General features: G+C 35.1%; 1 protein-coding gene across 1 annotated transcript in view; it reads left to right on the top strand.

Moving 5' to 3' along the window:
* cplx2b (complexin 2b) overlaps positions 1–22,752 on the top strand; it is a 37,516-nt gene that overhangs the window by 5,375 nt on the left and 9,389 nt on the right. The window contains exon 2 of the mRNA NM_001199318.1: positions 16,307–16,452. Coding sequence (NP_001186247.1) covers positions 16,422–16,452 — 31 coding nt within the window. The 5' untranslated portion in view covers positions 16,307–16,421. The remainder of the gene's footprint in view (positions 1–16,306; positions 16,453–22,752) is intronic.

Raw genomic sequence — 22,752 nt, 5'->3', positions numbered from 1 at the left:
CTGTGGTTATGTTGTCGCCATAGAAATGCTCTAAATTTCTTATGACTTATGATATAACAGTTGCTAAACGCTATGTAATGGCCAATATGTGTGGAGTGATTGGTAACTGGAGGTCTTTTTTTAGAGATGTACAATACTACATTTCTCAGCCGATACTGATAGCTAATTATTCAGAGTAATATTTGCTATTACTAATACCAAGGGGTTGGTGGCTAAGCCTTTTGTACTATTAAAATAATGATAAATAGTTTCACAATTTAAAAGAAATATCAGATTATTATTTTTTCATTATAACATGTTGTTTCACAGTAATTATTCTCAGTTATAATTAGAAAACCAACCTGTCCTAAAAATTTTGGATCCGTGTAGCTTGATTGGTAGTGCATTATTTTACAGTCATGCAACAGTCATAATTTTCCAGTATATTTAAAGTAAACATTTTAACAATGTGGGTGTTGCTATGATTGAACCAGTGATCATTTGTTAATTCATTTTCCTTCGGCTTAGTCCCTTATTTATCAGGGGTCGCCACAGCAAAATGAGTCAACTATTCCAGCAGTTCCAGTTTACGCAGCTGATGCCCTTCCAGCCGCAACCTAGTACTGGGAAACACCCATACACACTCTTGCAAACACTCACATACACTACAGCCAATTTAGTTTATACAAATTCACCTATAGCGCATGTATTTGGACTGTGGCAGAAACTGGAGCACCTGAAGGGAAGCTACTTAAAGGAGAACATGCAAACTCCACACAGAAATGCCAGCTGGCCCAGCCAGGACTCAAACCAGTGACCTTTTTGCTGTGAGGTGACAGTGCTAATCACTGAGCCACCGTGCCGCCCCTTAATCAATGTTGTTAGGCCTAAGGTTTGGGAACCGGAAACAAATTCGTAAAAAAGTTGGTAAGTGATATTTAAAAATGTCCACCATTGTGTTTGAACAAACCTACATTTGGATTGATAACACTGGTTGTACATACTTTTATGACAACACATTCAACACGACTATGTCCTTATTTTTATTCTAGCTAGAGGGCATTTAACTTAAATGCAACTTTAGATTGTAATAAGCTGTTTGCACAAACAACGTATTTGTTTTTTTTTTCGTAAAAGAAACTCAGCTGTGTTGGCCAATCAGAAAGGAGAAAACATTGCACACGATGACATAATGAGGAGAAAACTCCAGTTGTAGTGCCCACATGACCACACTGTACCTGGAGTCTCAGAAAATCTTCCTCTTTAGTTTCAGTTTTAGTCACCCATACTATGTTTTCGAGTGGACAAACAACTAAACCGCATAGAAAAAAAAGTGCGGTTTTAAAAATACTGTTTCTTTGGATGACCTGATATTCACCAATTTGTATTATTATCCTAAAAAGTGTTGTGTACTCTGGTATACAGTACCAGGCATACAGTACACTGTGATTGGCTGAAAAAGTCAAGCATGTGTTGCCAATTTTACGACCTTATCAATTAAAGGCTGAATCTGAGCCAGAAAATGCAGAAGACCAAGCTCGATAATATAACAGATTGGTAAGGTTTTATTATACAAATGAATTAGTTTTGCTTTTTCAACAAAATGCAATACACACATAATATATGCACGCACAGGAAGGCTCAGTTGTATAATTTTTTTTTAGCAAAATTACTTGCTTCTCTGTAACAATGTAATCATTCATTCATTCATATTCGGCTTAGTCCCTTTATTAATCAGGGGTTGCCACAGTGGAATGAACCGCCAACTTATCCAGCTTATGTTTTAGCTGCAACCCATCTTTGGAAAACACCCATACACTCCCATTCACACACATACACTACGGACAATTTTAGCTTACCCAATTCACCTATACTGCATGTCTTTAGACTTGTGTGGGAAACCGAAACACCTGAAGAAAATCCACGCAAACACGGGGAGAACATGCAAACAACACACAGAAATGCCAGCTGACCCAGCTAAGGCTCGAACCAGAGACTTCCTTGCTGTGAGGCGACAGCACTACCTTCTGCTCTTCCACGTCGCCCCAAAGTCACATCATATGACTCCTTTAAACAATTAACCAATATTACTTTTATCAATCTCTACCGATTATAGGCTAATACATTGGAAGATTTCTATTTTTAACAGAAGCTATTGTCTCTTATTGGTTATTGCTGTTTCCCATCTGCTAAACAGAAAGAGTCCTTTAACTTCATTGGATATAACACTTCATTTATTCCCGTAATTGGACATTGGACAGAAATAATTACAGAAAAAACTAATCAAGCTTAAATTGCACCTGGTCTGATTAAATAATTTTTCGAAGTAGACGTATAAGTTACTGCGTCAAGCTATGGAAAGATGTTGTTGGAGAGGTTGATTATAATTGAACAGACCTTTAATCTGGCTAAAAGTCTGAAGAAAATGCTCTTTGGATGAAATGCTTGCAGCAAGTATTTCAACTGAAAGCTTATCTCTCTTCCCCAGATTTCTACTCCCTCTGCGTGGTTAGCCACTTGGCAGACACAAACAAACAGTGAACACTCTTCAGATCCAAGTGAGTTAGCTGAAATGGACAACGTATGGGTCAAAACCATATTTATGTAAGAAATGGAAGACTGAGAGCTTGTGACGGTAGATAGAAATATTATATTAAAACGAGTTTCTGAGAAGTAGTGAAGCAAACTGAACACTTTCCTTGGTCCACAATAGGGCTTTTCATTACTTTGTTGAAATTTTTACTACTCTGGGTCATTCTAAACCTCAGGTAAACAAAATCTTTGGCTTTATTGTTTTTGTTCACAACAAATTCATAACAATTATTCCTGAATGGTGTCTAAAAAGCCATACGGAAGCTTATATTGTGACCAGGAAAGTTCTATTTAGACAGCAATCGACCATCTGTCTGACATGTAAAGCAATACCAGGCATATTTTATAATACATAAATTGTAATCTCCCTGCACAGGTGGTCCCATCTTTCACAATATGCATCCAAATTTATGCTAGCATCTTCACAAGACTGCACACCAAAATGTTGTGCACATTCAGCGCAACTGTTCATTTTTCAGAGTCAGGCCCATCTGTTTGTAATGCACAATCCCCATTTGAATACAGCACAATGAAATGTGTAAATCAGGTGTTAGGCAGCGCAGTCAGCAGCATTACGGTAATGTGTAGATGACATGCTAACTTCAATGTGACAAGGGCTAATTGGCCTCCATTGGAGTAGGGGAGTTTCCCATGACCTCTTCTGTAAGCCCAAGCCAGCACGCAATGATAAGCTTTGACAAATTACATAGCAGGAGGTCAGTGGAAGTAGCTGCAGACCCCCTTCTTGAAACCAAGTGTCCTCGACTGCTCTCACGCAGCAGGGGGGTGTAATATTTATATGCTGGCTTAAGTCGGTCAGTGCTGACTCTTGATATATTGCTGTAAATTATTTAAAATACAAGTTGTTCTTCTGCGCTGGTGATTCCCAAGCAATCGTAGGCTGTTTTTTTCCCCATTTAATTTGTTAATCCTTTTAAAAACACACAGACTGTTAAAAAATGAATAAATAAATACATATATATTAAAAAAAACTTCACTTGTTTAATTCTATATTCCACTGAAAACATGCATTGGCTACGTTTGGCTATTTGTTTAGTGTGTGCTAAATTTAATGTATACATGATATTTACTGTGTACTGATAAACTTTCAGAGACTGCACAAATCTCATGCTCTGAACTGTGCTGCTAATCATATGATCCCAACTCAACATTATGACAATTAATTATGACTATGGTGGATGCTCGCATTGCAATATTGATGCTGAAATTATATATTCTACAAAATCTTAAACAGTTTAATGAAAAAAACTTTTTAAAAGTCAGTTGTATTCATACAAACTTTTGAGAGTTTGTTGTTCAGAAATTTTACTGACATTAACCTATAGTGATGTTTTTTTTTTCAAATACACTATTGATGGTGTAAAAATAATGACTGTGTCTTGTTGCATGTGAAATAACATATGATTGGAAAAACCAATTAAAATACAGGATCATTGAAACGCAAAGTGTGAACTTTGAGGGCGGTCCCTACTTTCACTGTAAAACCCAACAGTCAACTTCATCAAATGAAATGAGTGTAGTTAACTCAAATGTACTGAAAGTTAATTCTACTCAGTTGAAAAGAGTTTTGAACTCAGTGTTGAAGGTAATGGGTTAATTAAATACATCATTACTTCAACTGAAATGGAGCAAGTCCAGTACTCATATATATATATTTTAACTCAAATGGTTTGTAGCAATCAGTTAAATTAAAAAATTTATTAAGTTCAGAGTACTCATTAAGATTTGTTTTTGGACTTAAAGGGTTTGTTGCAAACGGTTTCCGAGTTACCAACGGTTTTAACAAGTTACCTTAACTGTTTAGGTTTTACAGTGTTTCCTTTTGCCTGTTTTTAATTTACACAATATATTCTTATTTCAGTTGCATTATTGCTTAGACCGTAATCAAACTATTAACACAGTGTTGGACTTTTAGCCACATTTTGCGACAGGATAAGCCATAGACAAACACACAGCTCTTTGACAGTATTCTCTGCACCTACCGAGTCAGTAAAAGACAACAGACACACACATCTAAGCACATGCACACAAAAACGCACACACACACACACACGCGCACGCACGCACGCACACAACTCTTGGAGACTCATCAGATCATCATCACCAAACACACGTTTATAAGCTACTGTCTAGCTTAAGGTGACTTTTTTTTCTGTCAGTGTGTGATTCTCCTATCAGTCCTTATTTCATATTTGCATGTAGCTCTAAGTGTCACCGGAGCATCAAAAAATTCTTGGTAAGGGAAAGTGAAACAGCTAAAAAAAATTTTTTTAATTAAATACCAAAAATTGCATGTTTTTTAGGTAAAATTTATGTAAAGGAGTTTGATTCTTTCATTTGAAACTGTACAGCAGAGAAGGCAGTCAGTAGAGTTTATAGCAAAGTATTTGCAGTGTTTACACGCCCTTTATGGCATAAAATTCATTAAAATAGAAATAAAATACCAATTAATACAATAAAAAAAAACTAAATTCTAATACACATAGACAATTATCAATATAATTAGCAATGTTTGCATGTCATTTACTGCATAGATTTTATTAAAACAGAAGTAAAATAACATTCATTACAAGTTGATTTGAAAAAGCACCTAAATAAAAACTAATTTTAAAAATCTCATCTTGTTCTTGTGAACCCAATCTCTTGTCTCGTCTTGTGTTGAGGAGTAAGAGTCTCGTCACAGCCCTAGTTATTAGGATTTCAGCTAGTATTACAGCCCTGCACCTGCTGTTAAAGACACATGGCATATGTAAAAGCAGGATACAGTGTTCTGCACTAGATCTGTGTTTGTTGTGCTAATAAGTGCAGATACCCGGCAAAATGATTCCATGCGTGATGTATTAATATACATGCTGAGAATGAACAGATTGCTTTCCTGCTCCTGTGTGTTGGGATGAACCTGTATAGTATTGAAGCCAGGCCCCATGCCACATATTTAATCTAATCCTGAATGGTGCATTTCTGTCAGAATCGCTTTGTAAACCAGATGCTCTGAGTTTAACCTAATTACCCTTCATGCCCTGCCTTCCTGTATCCCTCCCACATCCTCCCCCTGTGCGGGAAGTGTATCCGTTACTTATTTAGTGTCTAGATGCATATACACCGTAGGCTGAAATCATTTGGTTTGCTGTAACAGTTGGATATTCAGTGCTTTTAAGTTTTCTGTTATGACTATTAAACAAAATTATAGCGAAAGGCATATGGTTTCAAGATTTTGTGCTGGCAGACATCCAGGCGCCAGATTGTGTGCCTGGTTTTGTATTTCCACATTATAATCTGGCAAGTTTACTGCATTTTTTGCTTTTTAATCAAGTAATAATTGAAGCACAAAGTGGCTTGGCAAACTTGGCAGAAATGTCACAGAACAAATGTAAATCACTGGTCTAAGTGTACAACTTGCCATAGGCATAAACAACATACAACTCAACCGAAAAATATTGGTCATCTTCATTTCAGGCTGCGCATGTCAGAATCAAAGAAAAAAACAAAACGTCATTTTATTATCAGAATTAAACTTAATTCATATATTTTCTTTTGCACTTTCAGTATTATTAGTTTGCTCGAACAGAAGGGGAAAATATTTTCGTCCTGATATTGAAAAGTATTTTATGTCTTTTTAATGGGGCAAACATTTCTTTGTAAATGTCAGGCTTGTTTAATACCCTCAGGTACATGGCCTTTTTGTAGCTTTGGTTTTTTTAATTAAAAATAGGAAAACATCCTTGGTCTAGATGGGACTAATCCACTCAACCATTACTTTCTCTGTAATGTGACCTTGTACTACTCTTCTACCGAACAACTGGAAAAAAATTGATATATATTTCAGATATTCCATTTGCAACTTAAGTTGCATGTTTTTGAATGGTGGGAGGAAACCGAGGAACCCAGGGGAAACCCACGTGAGCAAGGGGAGAATGAGTAAATTCCGCACAGAAACGTTGGTTGGCTTGGTAAGGACTAGAACCAGTGATGTTCTTGCTGTGAGGCAACAGTGCTAACCACTGGGCCATCGTGCCACCCATCTAAGGAGGAGTAGGGGTGGAAGGAGGGATTTTTCAAAATGAAGATGGCTGTTATATGGGTATTTACAGTGGCTTAGAAATCGTCTGATTGGAGAATCATAAATTGAATAATGTGGGGCCAGCTGCAAGCAATTACAAGCATGTGATCCTCTTTATAAATAAACTTCACAAAAATCCCACATTGCGATGTTGTGTTTTGCTGTGATATGGATATTGCTTCATCAGATGATTTGTATAGCTCTTTTTAGAAAAATTTCAAATCGACTAAAGTGATTCTATATTTTTTTCTATGCAGTGCATCTGCATAATATAGAATAAATTACAAGCATATATAAAAACAACAGAACAAAAATAAAAGTTAAATAAACAGTGCTTTTTTAACAATAAATTGAACAATCAAATGTAAAATAGCATAGTTACCATTGTATAAATACCATCTTGCGACATGTGACTATTGCGGATACACAAGTTGCGATATCGATGGTCAAACAATATATTGTTCAGCCCTAAAATGAAATGCAGGGCTTAACAATAAGGACTGCCAGATGACCCGGGGCCAGCATGCAAGATGCTCGGCACAGTAGACAGGATCATTACTGGCCCGTTCCGATCGGAAAGATAATTTGGCTGTGACTTTATCAATTACTTTCCCAGTGATAGGTTGCGGCTGGAAAGGCATCCACTGCATAAAACATATGCTGGATAAGGTTCATTCCGCTGTGGCAACCCCAGATTAATAAAGAGACTAAGCTTAAAAGAAAATGAATGAATGAATGTTTATCAATTGCGTGCAAATACAGTATTGGGGTGCTTTCACACCTAGACGTCTCGTTTACCGAGTTAGCACAGTTCGTTTATCGTAAATGTGAAACCTGCAATCGTGCTCGGATCTGCATCAAATCAGTCGGTCCAAGATTGCCTGAATGAGGTAGTCTCGATTCGACTGAAACTCTGGAGCGGATCAGTTGTACTGAGAAAGCAAAACCATCCAACGATCTAACAAACCAGGCTATATCACAGTGTATTATGGTTGTGTCAGCTATGAAGAGAGAAATACAACCTGAGTAGTATTTAATTTTTTATAAAACATTTTAAGGTCTAACTTATTAGCCACTTTAAGCTATATTTTTTTCTACAGAACAAACCATCATTATACAATCATTTGCCAAATTACCCTAACCTGCCTAGCTACCCTAATTAACCTGGTTAAGCCTTTAAATGTCACTTTAAGCTGTATAAAAGTGTCTTGAAAATATCTAGTCAAATGTTACGTACTGTCTATAAAATAAATGAGTTATTAGAAAAATGAGTTATGAAAACTATTATGTTTAGAAATTGGGGAAAAAAGAAAAATTGGGCTAAATGTTGAAGTCAGAATTATTAGCCCCCCCCCCCACCTGAATTATTAGCCCCCCTGTTTATTTTTTTCCACAATTTCTGTTTAACATAAAGACGATTTCTTCAAAACATTTCTGAACATATTAGTTTTAATAAGTCATTTCTAATAATTAATTTATTTTATATTTGCCATAATGACAGTACATAATATTTTACTAGTTGTTTTTAAGACACTTTTATACAGCTTAAACATTTAAAAGCTTAACCAAATCAATTAGGTTAACTAGGCAGGTTAGGGTAATTAGGCAAGTTATTGTATAATGATAGTTTGTTCCGTAGACTATCGAAAAAATATATAGCTTAAAGGGGCTAATAATATTGACCTTAAAATGGTGTTTAGAAAATAAAAAACTGCTTTTATTCTAGCCGAAATAAAACAAAAAAGAAGAAAAAATCATCATAATCTCAGAAGAAAAATATTATCAGACATACTGTGAAAATTTTCTTGCTCTGTTAAACATTATTTGGGAAATATTTAAAAAAGAATTTCAAAGGGGGGCTAATATATAATATCTATAACTTATATATATGTGTGTTTTTATATGTGTGTGTGTGTGTGTATGTGTGTGTGTGTGTGTGTGTGTGTGTGTGTGTGTGTGGGTGTGTGTGTGTGTGTGTGTGTGTGTGTGTGTGTGTGGGTGGGTGGGTGTGGGTGTGTGTGTATTAGTTATAGAGTTAGGTTATGTTTGGCTTTTGAAATAGCTATTAACTTCTTTTTTTTTTTTGATGAGACCAGTTAAAATTTTGGGAGGGCAAGTAAAATGTCTGAACCACTGGCCCGATAATGCCAGTAGAAAAAATCCTTAGCGTTGAACCTTCAAATGTTTTCTTTATTTTTTTGCAGTATTTTCACAACACTACTTTTCAAAGTATATGCGACTATATGTTCTTAAGGCTCATATTAGTGGTGTAACACATACATTGTTAAAGAAATTGTCACACTGACATAAAGTAACACACAAACTAACATTCTTTCTGGAACAAACAAGCACAGACAAATGGAGTGGTACCATTTTGATTTGTGTTTTTTTTTTTTTCGTTTGGCAGTCCATCAAGTGACAAGAAAAGATCCTGAGAATGACTGAACAGGCTGATATTTCCTCAAGGTTTTGGTGCTATTTTCTCTCCCTTTTCCTTAAAGGCATCTTTGTGGATACAAATAATGCCAGTCAAAAAGGCTTTAGAGTTTTAATGTGTTGTAAGGTCGCATAGTTGCACTCAGTCCTGCCTTTGAGCTGAAAGCTCTAGGGTTTTCGGGAAAGTCAGGAATCTTTCCTTGTCCATATCTATTGATTCGAACTGCCCCCAGATGTCTTTTACCTGAGTCATTAGGCTGTGGCTGAAGGTAGTTTCCAATAGGCTTAATGGATGCAATCAGGGACCGTGTGTATCACTCCTAAATGGCTGTTATGGCTGTTCTTGAAAGGATCTGTAAGAAGATAAGAGAGGATGTGGACAGAATCATGGAGAACTAATCTTCACTGAAGTCATTATTTCACTGAGATGCATGCCTGGAGTGACTTGTGGACAGTCTGCTATTCATTCACTCTTTTATTTACTTTATTTAAAGTTTTTTTGTAGCTGTTTGTAAAAAGTTCTACACATTTTTAAGATCAATGTATACAAAAGATAAAGTTATCTAATAAGAGAAACTTGAGAAATAACTATGAACAGCCAAAGCTAGTCAACAGCAGTTTCTCTTCTATAACTGATCAGCAGTCTCAGGTCATGGCCTTCATTTGCTGCTTATGAACAAAGTATGCTTAGACCTGCTTTAAAACACTTTAGTTGGTTTATGTCATCAATTTCATGTTGCACATTTTGATGAAGCAAACCATCTATTGTAACTCGAACGTTGCCTTTACACTTGATTTATAAATCACTAAAGCTTTGAAATTAATCTCTTACACTGAATTTGCACTTTGATAGACTTAGAAATGCTGTTGGTTCAAACTACTTATTTAAAATGAGCTGAAACAACATATTTCTCGAGTTTTTTGCCACAACAAAACTTAATTCCTTCATGCTGTTCCAACACAAATCGATTTTGTGGAAGAAACTAGCGTTTTTTAGTCTAGAAGACTAAAATTTGCAAAATTGCAGAAATCAATTACTTAATGCCATGCAGTACAACATTAAACATTTAAACAAGTCAATTTATTGTGTACTTATTTGTTTTTAGTAAATGTCTCACTGTATGTGCCAGAGAAGGCAAATGTGGTCATATTTCTGCAAAATAATTGGCGAAATTTACAGCAGGCTTGCAGCAAATCAAGTAAACTGACTACTTTGTTAGTTTTACTTTTATTTAGTCCTAAATTATTGGAGATGTGTTAGTTTAAAAGTTAATTTGTTTTGTATTTACTTTAAACTTATGATATATTAATCAATTTAGAAAAAATTTCATTTTCAATTCAGGCACCATTGAGGCTCGGCTAGGGCTGTAAAATTTAATTGAAATCGAATTACAATCGCGATTTGAAATGTTGCGAGTAGATAATTGCAAGAGGCTGCGATATGAATATATATTATTTTACTTCCCCCACCAGAGCAAATGCATGACTGTCGTCTGTGTGGTACACTCTTACTAGCCAACTGAGTGAGCACACTTTCGTTCTGCCCAATCAGAATAGCGCAACAGAACTATGTGGAACTCCCACAAAAATAAAGAAAAAAACAAACAATCAGGAAAGTGCAATGAATGGGATGATGGCATCTGCTGCTTCAATTTCAAAAGCATTAACAGACGAATTCATTTTTTTTTAAAGCACATCGGTAAAATGAAAATATTTTGGTTTCAAAGTCACAGATCCTGAACAAAAACAGGTTATTTGTAAGAGCTGTCACAGAATTGTTGTCAGCATGAGGAAATACAACAACCAGCACCTATAAGAAACCACCACAGGTGGCTATACAAGTGTGACTGAGCTGAAGCTTAACTAAAAATTTAAATCGCATATCAAGTCGAAAATGCAATTTCTGTAAAAAAAAATGTAATTTAAATATTTTTCCCCAAATCGCACAACCCTAGGCTCGGCTACTTTTATAAGCCTTGTATACACCAATCCGGATAAAAATGAAAACAGTGCTTTCACCTAACAACACCCCACATCCACACTGTTGTTTTTAATTGTTTTGCAAAGGTCAGCCACACTGAAACAAAGGAAATCTCTATTGTTCTTGTTCAGTACATGTATTAAAACGTAAGATACTTTGAGCTCTGGTGTTTATTTACATTCTGGCTCTTTGAAACACTGCAGCAACATGTGAAGGAAATTCGCTGATTTTTTATTTTTTTTTTATTTTGTTTTTTAAATGGATGTCAGTAAAGTGGAGTTAATGGAGTAGAATATTCAATTCATTTCATCTTTATTTTGATACAATCTACACTGTAAAAAGTTCTACAGAAATAAAGGCAGGAGTATTTTAGTTGCAAACAAGAACGAGAATAGGCACTGCGTTACATTCAGCAGAGCACATTTCTATGCCCTTATCCCTTCCAAGGGTTTACCCTCTAGAGTGACAGCTTTGAAGGGATGAAAGGTGTAGGGGTCCAAGAAAGCTTCAGTTTGAAGCGCATTTTTGCATCATCTTAAGGAGATGATCATAGAGGTTTCCTGCATTTTACACATTTTAGGATAGAAATTGGTAAACCTTTGCACATTAAAATAAAAAATAAATAAGAAAAAAAACTGTAAATTATTTTAAAGGCTTAAACTTCGATCAGGATTTTTGCAGCCGATACTGATTGCTGATTCCTTGTCATGGTAATCGGTCGACACAAAATACCGATTCTGATATCTCAAGTTTTATAATGCATAAAGCACATTTTCCCTCCAAGTATGATAATTAAGTGAAGATCTCTCCTTACCTAAGAGAACAAGTTAAGGATGCTGCATATAATTCCCTAAACACATAACCATTTATAAAAAGTAAAATGCCTCAACACCACCACCATTATGCAGCATCCACTTGGATGATGCAACGGCAGCCACGCAACAACCGCACCAGTACACTCCCCGCACACCAGCTATAGGTGGAGACAGACAGTGATGGAGCCAATTTGGTGGAAGGGGATGATTGGGAGGCCCTGATGGTTAAGGGCTGATGAAGGTAAATTGGCCATGACACCGGGGTTACACCCCTACTCTTTACGGGAAGTTTTTAATGACCACAAAGAGTCAGAAGCTCGGTTTAACGTCTCATCCGAAAGACGGAGCTCACTGACAGTAGTGCCCCCTTTACTTTACTGGGGCATTAGGACTCACACAGACCACAGGTTGGGCTTCCCTGCGGCCTCACTAACACCACTTCCAACAGCAACCACCAAACTCTCAGTTCTTAAATGTAAAAAGGTCTAAATATATGAAAATAATGAAATCCTTTTCTTCTAAGGTACCTTCAAAGTGGCCAGTTTTGAGCACTTTGGTTTGGAATGACACTTCAATAAGGCGGTCACTTTTGTTTTCACTCCAAAGTGCTCTTCAGAGGGCAATATTTGGGCAATTATTTGGAATGCCTCAATAGACTACACTGGCCAAAACAACAGCTCTGGGTAAACATTCAGTCATTAATCTTTTAACATTGCAGTCAAAACAATGAGCATCCAAAACAGCTGTTGTACAATGTCCACCATTTTAGCGTAATTGGTCACGTGGTTTTCAAAAACCTGAAGACCACACTGAGACAAATGAATCCACATTGGAGAGTGGTTTTAAAAGTATATTTAAGTTGTCACAAAAAAACCCTCAGTGGGGATGGAAGGCCAAAACTGAGAGAGAAATATCTGTTTTTTTTAATAAAAACATACTAGTGTGGACATAACCTAAAAGTATCACATTGGCACCAGTAACAAAAAATAAAACAATAACCAACTCACAAACCTTCTGTGATATAGCTGAAGTGTTTTCACATAAGACACATGAGACCAGTCAATCTATCTTTCTTTTCTTTTTTTTTTTCTTTTTTTTGCTTTAGGCGTATTATTGCTGCTTTATGAGGAAAGCACAACAGAATAGGATAAAAAGCATATTTTTTTCTTATTAAAGCTGCAGGAAGGACTTCTTCAGAGAGTCTTCTTGTACATGTGCAAAAACCTTGTTTCTATTCATGCACTATTATGTTGCATAATTGTGCAAATGCTGAAGTCTTTAATAGGAGGAGTAATAATTTCATGCCTGGTTGGGCAAAGTCTCAGCCAGCTCCATCCATGCTTTAAGCAGCTATGTTGTTTTCCAGAGACTTCTCTGATTTTAAAATCTATCACAGCATTTAGTGCTGTTAGCAAATTAATTGTTGTATTATCACAACATTGTTTGGTGCCATACATCAGTGATTTTCTGTTTAGGAAATCAAATGCCCCACAGTGATTTTATTGAAGCAGAGCTTACGTAAGGATCCAATAATAGCTTTAGAAAGTCTATGGTCTCCTCCTCCTCTTCTTTATATTCAATATTGAACTATACATCTATCCTGTGCTGTCGTGTGCTTTAAGAAGCTCTAAAGGAGTTTCATAATGAAAACCTCATCTTTTAGTTTTAGCTTGTGCTTTCAGTTGGCAAAAACTACAACCTTGAGGCTTCATTTTTAATCCCATTATATCATTCTGGAAGCTCAAAGAGTTGGATTAGATTCACCAGTCAATCAGAACGTCACTTCAGCTTGAAATTATGGTGACTTGTGAGGTTTCCCATGACATATATCCTTTTGCTGTCTTGTCTTGTTTTTTTTTTTGTTTTTTTTTTTGCAAATCTCCTTATTTGGATGTCAGATTATCATATAATTTACATTCACCAGGATGTTGAGCTGGTGAGAATAAGGTTTTATATGAGATGACAGAAAAAGATTTATAATTAGATGCCATGCAATGTCTGATAATGCAAATCATTTATAGCAAATGCTTCTTTTCTCAGTCTCACAATTTATCACACAAATAGAAAACATGCTTGGAAGACAGTTTAATAGAAGCATTTGTGTTTAAAACACTGGCAAGTGTTCTCTACATCAGTACTGGGAGTAAACTGCCGTGTCGGTGTACTATAATAGAAGTGGTTGTACTGGAGTTGGAATGAACTGACAGGGTAAATGGCACACAAAGCCAACCTCAAGGTCACTGAAGGACACTGTGTGTTATGCTAATCAGTCATGGAGGCGGGTTTCACAGCCTCATTTTGACTCTAGAGAGATAGATCAGCCACTGCATAAGGATGGGTCCAAATGTCTTGATTTTTATTTTGTATTTTTCATTTGAGCAAATTTAATTTATCCTAAAAAATTTTCTGCCTAAAATAAGGTCGTTTTATAAAGAGAAGAGTTATGAGTAATTAGTGTAGTGTAGCATAGTGTATTATGAAACAAGATAAAGAATCAATTATACCATATCATCATGTTTTGTTCTCCATATTCATTCAGTTCCTAAATAATTACATTTGTATAAATGGTTGAAGTCAAAATTAGCCTTCCCCTGGAATTGTAATTTTTAAAAAAAAATCCCTAGTGATTTGTAACTGAGATAATTATTTGACACATTTAAAACATAGTAGTTTTTTAATAACTAATACCTAAAATCTAATTTCTTTTGCATTTGCCATAACACTACATAAAATTTTAGTAGTTCATTTTCAACATTCTAGTTTTCATCTTGTGCATTTTAAGCTTTAACTATGTTAATTAGGGGTTGTATATAAGCTTAATTGGGCAATCATCAGACAACAGTGGATTGTATTTTAGCTAATTGTAAAAAATAATAATAATAATAAGATGTAAAAAGGCTATTAATATTGGCATTAAAACTTTTATTATTCCAGCTAAACTAACATAAATGAGATTTTCTCAAGAATAGATTGTATATGTATGTACGGCATGTGTGTTCTTTGTGTAGGATCTCATAAATGGTTTTCAGGTTCAACAGCATGTTTATTTAATTCATTCATTCATTCATTTTCTTTTCGGCTTAGTCCCTTTATTAATCTGCGCTCGCCGAAGCAGAATGGACTGCCAACTTCATTCATTCATTCATTTATTAATTTTCTTTTCAACTTAGTTCCTTTATTAATCTGGGGGTCGCCACAGCGAAATGAACTGCCAACTTTCCAGCATATGTTTTACACAGCGGATGCCAATCCAGCTGCAACCCATCTCTGGGAAACATCCATAAACTCTCATTTAAACATATTCTGTACACTACAGACAATTTAGCTTACCAATTCACCTATAGCTCATGTCTTTAGACTGAGGGGGAAACCAGAGCACCCGGAGGAAACCCATGCGGACACTGGGAGTACATGCAAGCTCCACACAGAAATGCCAACTGACCTAGCTGAGGCTCGAATCAGCAACCTTCTTGCTGTGAGGCGTTCATTTTACCCACTGCGCCACCACAACGGCCATGTTTTTTTATTTTAATTGTTTTGTTTAGTTGAAACAGTAGTTTCAGCATACGGTAATTGGGGTAATCCGTTCATTAAAATTGAACAAAATAAAGATGAGGGGGAGGAGAGTGGGGGAGTATGAATGAAGAGAGAAAGAGAGATGGAGGTGTTTTATCAGGACACGGCGAATCTTTTGTCAGCTTTTCCAGCATGTCGTTCAGTTAGGAAATTGTTCATCAAGGACACATTTCTACACATGGTGTTCTGGTAAGTGGAAGCAGAATTATTTAAACAAATACAAAAAAGGTACTGTTGTTTTTCCCTCATAATGCCAGAGTAGTTTCTGATAAACGCTCTTCTGTTGTCATGTGTTTTTAGATTTGTTTGTCAATCGTGCGTTTAGTGTTCAGGTTTATTGTTTCTCTGAATCTTCAGAGGTTTTGAGCATCCAAGGTCTCAAAGAAACTAATATTTATTTGAAAAGCTGAAAGATTTTTTTTGTTGTTGTGGCCAAGTAAAAAAATTAAAAACATCTCCTCTTGAAAAACATGTCTGTGTGTTTTTTAATGAAATTGCATGCCTTCAGAGAAAGATTCTGCAATAAGACTCTTTGCTAGTATTAATGTCAGTGTTGCTGGAAGTGTGTTCCTGTTAGCAGTAATTACTTGGACTTTCTTGAGTTTCCAGAAGCAACTGTGAATCACCCGCTGTGTGAGGTTCGTCTGGAAGCTCCGATGAACATATGTGCATGTGTTTGCTGATATTTGCAGTTTTTTTTCTGTGCAGAATCCTAGTTGCATTGTTGAATTTCAGCTTAAACACTGACACGTGTGATGGACGAGGTTGTATTGACATTAATGATTGGCAGTGTTTGTGATTTACATTGTATGCTGATCATGTTTTATTTATATTTTTTCCCAATAGGTGTGAATGATTGTTTAGGACTCAACACTGTGGTGGAGCGGTACATTCAGGATCACGGCTGGACTAAATGCAACATTCTCTATAGCTATAAGAGGAGCAGATATCTGAGTGCATCATGGATTTTGTGATGAAGCAAGCGCTGGGCGGTGAGTTTTATTGTTATTAACCATGACTGTGGTCCTGACAGACATGCATGAAACGAGACGTTTTGCATAACACATGGCATCATTTTCACAGAAATGTGCTGTATCTCGCTGTCCAATCCAAATGAGATTGTATGGTTTTTCTAAGTATAGTGTTTCTTTGTTTGGTTTATTTGACTTTGCTTTGTCAGAAATTGATGATAATAAGAATTTTGTTTCTAAAAAATGTACATATATTTTAATTAAATCATAAACATAAATGGGAATATAAATTGACTATAAAGTAAATGTAGTTATAATAATATAAATAAAATACAGCTATATTTATTTATAAATATAACTAAAACATAACGGTTAATAAAATTAAATAAAAATTCTAAATGTTTTATGTTTTAATGTAATAACAGTTTAATGATTAGATCTTTATTTAGTTCTTTTCTTCTCAGAACTACCATCAAGTTTTTATTCACAAAACATTTGTTTTCTTCTCTGTAAATTGTGATTGTGTTTTCTAAATAAAAATTAAATTGATAGTTTACTTTTTTACTTTAATAACATTTCAAAGTAGAATAAAATGATGTGTCTACATATAATATTAAGAATGATACATTTTATGTTGCCAGGAGTTGTATGCAAGAAAATAAGTAAGCCTTTTTTTTTCTAATCCATATGTCTTACAGTAACCAAGCTAAACTTATTGATCTGATTTTACTTTTTTTTGCCATGTTGTGTGTGTATGTTATAGATTTGCACCATCTCATGAACATAAGTTTATCTAAAGGTCACTGAGCTCTTAAATCAATTTCATGATTTGGTTTTATCAGCTGAGTGACTCTGGGCAATAAAATGAAATGTATTTCTCCCCCGTCAATTCCCTTGAGTGGGTCAGATTGCCTTCTGGAGGACTGATGTGAACAAACAATGACCTTCTGCGTCTTAAGAAACACACACTGTCCTTTCACTGCATATTATATTTTACACAGTTCCACATGGATGAGCTCAAGACGTTGGATTTTGACAATTCATGAAATGTGAAAGAAAAGTATTGAGCAGCATTTATAATGTGTGTATGTATGTGTGTGTGTGTGTGTGTATATAAATATATATATATATATATATATATATATATATATATATATATATATATATATATATATATATATATATATATATATATATACACACACAGAGAATTTAGAAAGTATTCTTAGTGCTTCACATTTTTTCACCTTTTTTATGTTACAGCCTTATTCCACAATAGATTTAATTCATTTATTTCCTCAAAATTCTACACACAATACCCCATAATGATAAAAAAAAAAAAACAATCACATGTGCATAAGTATTTACAACCTTTGCCGTGAAGCTTTAAATTGAGCTCAGGTACATTCTGTTTCCACTGATCATTCTTGAGATGTTTCAGCACCTTAATTGGAGTTTACCTGTGGTAAATTTTGTTGATTTGATAAGGCATACACCTATCTATTTAAGGTCCCAGGGTTGATAGTGCATGTCAAAGCACAAACCAAGCATGAAGACAAAGGAATTGTCTATTAATCTCAGAGACAAGATTGTCTCGAGGCACAAGGCTGGGAAAAGTTACAGAAACATTTATGCTGCTCTGAAAACTCCAGTGAGCACAGGGGCCTCCATCAACTGTAAGTGGAGGATGTTTGGAACCACCAGGACTCTTCCTAGAGCTGGCCGGCCATCTAAGCTGAGTAATCGGGGGAGGTTTCTTAGTCATAGAGGTGATCAATAGCCTGATGGTCACTCTGTCTGAGCTCCAGTATTCTTCCATGGAGAGAGGAGAACCTTAAAGAAGGACAATTATTTGTGCAGCAATTCACCAATGAGGCCTGTATGGTAGAGTGGCCAGACGGAAGCCACTCTCCACCAGAAATTTGCCAAAAGGCATCTGAAGGACTCTCGACTCAGATGATAAGAAACAAAATTCTCTGGTCTGATGAGACTAAAATTGTACTCTTTGGAGTGAATGCCAGGCGTTATGTTTGGAGAAACCCATGCACCACTCTTCACCAGGCTAATACCATCCCTACAATGAAGCATGGTGGTGGCAGCATCATGCTCCGGGTATGTTTTTCAGCAGCAGGAACTGGAAGACTAGTCAGGATAGAGGGAAAGATGAATGCAGCAATATACAGAGACATCCTGAATGAAAACCTGCTTCAGAGGGCTCTTGACCTCAGATTAGGGTGAAGGTTCATCTTCCAGCTGGACAATGACCCAAAGTACACCGCCAAAATATCAATGGAGTGGCTTCACAACAACTCTGTGAATGTCCTTAAGTGGCCCAGCAAGAGCCCAGACCTAAATTATATTGAACATCTCTGGCGAGATCTGAAAATGGCTGTACACTGTATATATATATAGTTGAAGTCAGAATTATTACCCCCCTTAAATCATGATGCCTCCGGTTTATTTTTTTCCCCAATTTCTGTTTAACGGAGAGAAGCTTTTTTTCAACACATTTCTAAACATAATAATTTTATTACCTTGTTTCTAATAACGGATTTATTTTATCTTTGCCATGATGACAGTAAACAATAATTGACTAGATATTTTTCAAGACACTTCTATACAACTTAAAGTGAAACTTAAAGGCTAAACTAGGTTAATTAGTTTAACAAGGCAGGTTAAGGTAATTAGGCAAGTTATTGTATAATGATGGCTTGTTCTCTCAAAAATATACATAGCTTAAAGGGGCTAATAATTTTGTCCTTAAAATGGCTTTTAAAAAAATCAAAACTGATTTTATTCTCGCTGAAATAAAACAAATAACACTTTCTCCAGAAGAAAAAATATTATCAGACATACAAAATTTCATTGCTCCGTAAAAAATAATTTGGGAAATATTTAAAAAAGAAAAAAAAATCAAAGGGGGGCTAATAGTACTGACTTCAACTGTATATATATATATATATATATATATAGTATATTTTTTAAATATTTCCCAAATTATTTTTATATATATATTTTTATATATATTTTTATATATATATATATATATATATATATATATATATATATATATATATATGTGTGTGTGTGGTGTGTGTGTGTGTGTGTGTGTGTGTGTGTGTGTGTGTGTGTGTGTGTGTGTGTGTGTGTGTGTGTGTATTTTTATCATGTAAATGCTCTCAATTTGATCCCGAGGTCAACATTTTTATTTTATTTTATTTTGCTGTGTCTGGAGCATATAAAACGACATGGCTTAAACTCTGCTCCATAGCTCTCAGGTAATGGAGCGTGATTTACTCACAAAAATCATCCATTATTAAACAGACTTTCCTTAGCCAGATTTCCTCAGCCCTTGCAAATTATTCAGAAGCATATAGAATTCCTTCAAGAACCCGCAGAGGAATCCCCCCACGCTGCCCTCCGTGTTCAGCAGACTGGAAAAAAACAACGTTTATGTTTGTCAGTGTGAAAGACTTTTATTAAAGAATGACCAAAAACTTTAAAAAAGGCCATTGAATGTAATATGAATGCACTTAAGGACTGCATTCATTATTAATGGCTCTGTATTTGCACAAAATATATCCAGATCCACTCACCAACCTATTTTTAATCATTCTCAAGAATTTTAAGACATTTTGTGCAAGTTATTTGTTTTAGAGACTGTATTAAAACAAGACACTGCAGGCAAAAACTTTTCATGCACCAGTAAAATTTGAGATTTTGGGCTTTTTGGCTTTTCATAAAGTTTTATTTATTTTTTTTTTCTGGTAATGTATTAAACTTTCAAAATGCAATTTTAAACATCACTTTGTGGCACTTTATCAATTTGTGTTTGTAGATTTAAATTACATGCATATTTTAGATCCTTGTTTTCTCACTTATATACATTCAACTTTAAAAAAATATACATTTCTGCATTCTGAAACTTTTTAGTGAAGTACAGTTGAAGTCAGAATTTTTAGCCCCCTTTTGATTTATTTATTTTTTTCTCTTTTAAATATTTCCCAAATGGTTTTTAACAGAGCAAGGAAATTTTCACAGTATGTCTGATAATATTTTTTCTTCTGGAGAAAGTTTTATTTGTTTTATTTCGGCTAGAATAAAAGCAGTTTTTAATTTTTTAAAACTTATTTTTGGGACAAAATTATTAGCCCCTTTAAGCTAATTTTTTTTCGATAATCTTCAGAACAAACCATCGTTATACAATAGCTTGCCTAATTACCCTAACATGCCTAGTTCATAGTTCTTATTAACCTAGTGAAGCCTTTAAATCACTTTTTAAGTCTTTAAGTCACTTAAAGCTGTATAGAAATGTCTATAAAAATATCAAGTAAAATGTTATTTACTGTCATCATGGCAAAGGTAAAATAAATCAGTTAATATAAATAAGTTTTTAAAACTATTATGCTTAGAAATGTGTTGAAACAATCTTCCCTCCGTTAAACTGAAATTGGGGAAAAAATAAACAGGGGCGCTAATAATTCAGGGGGGGTAATAATTCTGACTTCAACTGTATATGCTTGTACATAATTTGCCTGATTATATAAATCCAAAATATTATTCTGAGGAAAGAAAAATGTATTTGCAGTATTTTCTGAATTATGATATAAGAGATTCACAAAATCCTCTGTGTAAAAAATAAAAAAAAATAAAATGAAGAACAAAATCCAACTTGACCTCATCCAGCATAGCAGGCACACAATGTCATAAGACACTAATATTAGGCTAGATTTAGATTTAGATTATGACGTCAAGTCATCAAAATTCGATGTCTATCAAGCATTTAAGCACATCCAGTAATGACGTTGTTATTTGGTTGACTTTATCTAGTATTGGAAAGCCAAAATCAAACGTCGAGCCAACATCTTAAACCAACACTATATTTAATCGTCAGGTATGGCAACCAAAATCCAATGTCTTATAGATGTCATAGTGGTAAAATCCACACAACATCAAGCTGTAACATCTTTAGACGTTGATATTTGGTTGATTTTAGGTTGGACATTGACCTGATGTTGGGTTCTGATGTCAACCCGATTTTCATTTCCAAACAAGATGCATCATCCCCACCACGTTAGGGTACAACGTCAATCTGACATCTTGAGCCTGCTGGAAATGTTTAGATGTATTTGTGCTTGAAATATTTAATTAAACAATGGCTCATTTGCATATGAAAATATAAAATGATTAACTTCTTTCTTAAACTTATCAACTGGGTAAGTATGATGTAACTGTACGTTAACACTTTTTACCCTATTTACCTGCAGTGTCTTGCTTTAAAGAGCAGTGTTTCTAACACAAGTGACCTATTTTTCTACTACTACTTCTTTGCTGTTATAAAAGAACTTAATTAATATGCTAATTTCCTAAGCTCTGATAATTCACATATCATTAAGAGTTAGGCTGGAATACAGCGTTATGCAGAGCCCAGATTTGCTCCTCCATCCAGAACCATCACTGCTGTTCCTGCCAAGTGCTTTGATGTAAAGCCATGAAGAATCTGATAGAGGGAAGCAGTTCTTTTGTTATGCTAACCATCCTCTGTGTGGCTTTAAACACGACAACAGGACTAAATGCAATGGCCTACATCTTGCTTTAAGCTTTCAGAAGTGGCATGTTTGTTGAACAATTCATCCAACACGAATATCTGAAGAATGTTTCAAGCTTAAAGCTCATTTTCCACAAGGGCTGTTGATTTAACACAAATTAATTTATGAAGAAAAAAGAACACACTAATTTTCAACGCACTTATCTCAGAGCTACTTATTTTTCATACAGCTGTTTTTTGATGCATGAGACAGAAAAAAACACTTATTGTGAAAATCCAAGATACTGAATATTATAAAGTGTTAGTTAAACTAAAAAAAATAAATGTGATTAAGTACTCACCCCCATGTCATTCCAAACCCCCTTAGACATCTTTGAAACACAATTTAATATATTTGTGTGTGAAATCTAAGAGCTCTCTCGTCCTCTATTGAGAGCAAGGTTCCTGACTAGTCCAGAAAAATACAAAAAAAAAAAAAACATCTTCAAAACAGTCAATGAACAGCGCTAGTGAGTGAATGTGCACAATATACTGACACTGAGGAGAAGAAACTGTTGAATTAAGTCGTTATTTTTGTTTTATGTGTGCATGGGAGTATTCTTTTAGTGTTACAATGCTGCAATTGAACTACTGAAGGAATATGATCTGTTTTGAAGATGTTTTTTTCTGGACTTTGAATAAATTGGGAACCTTGCTGTCTATGGAGGATAAGGGAGCTCTCAGATTTTATATAAAACATCTTCATTTGTGTTCCGAAGATTAATGAAGGTCTC

The sequence above is a fragment of the Danio rerio genome, chromosome 14 (assembly GCF_049306965.1).
Source record: "Danio rerio strain Tuebingen ecotype United States chromosome 14, GRCz12tu, whole genome shotgun sequence".
NCBI classification, from domain to species: Eukaryota; Metazoa; Chordata; class Actinopteri; order Cypriniformes; family Danionidae; genus Danio; species Danio rerio.
This window is presented reverse-complemented; position numbering and strand designations above follow the sequence as displayed.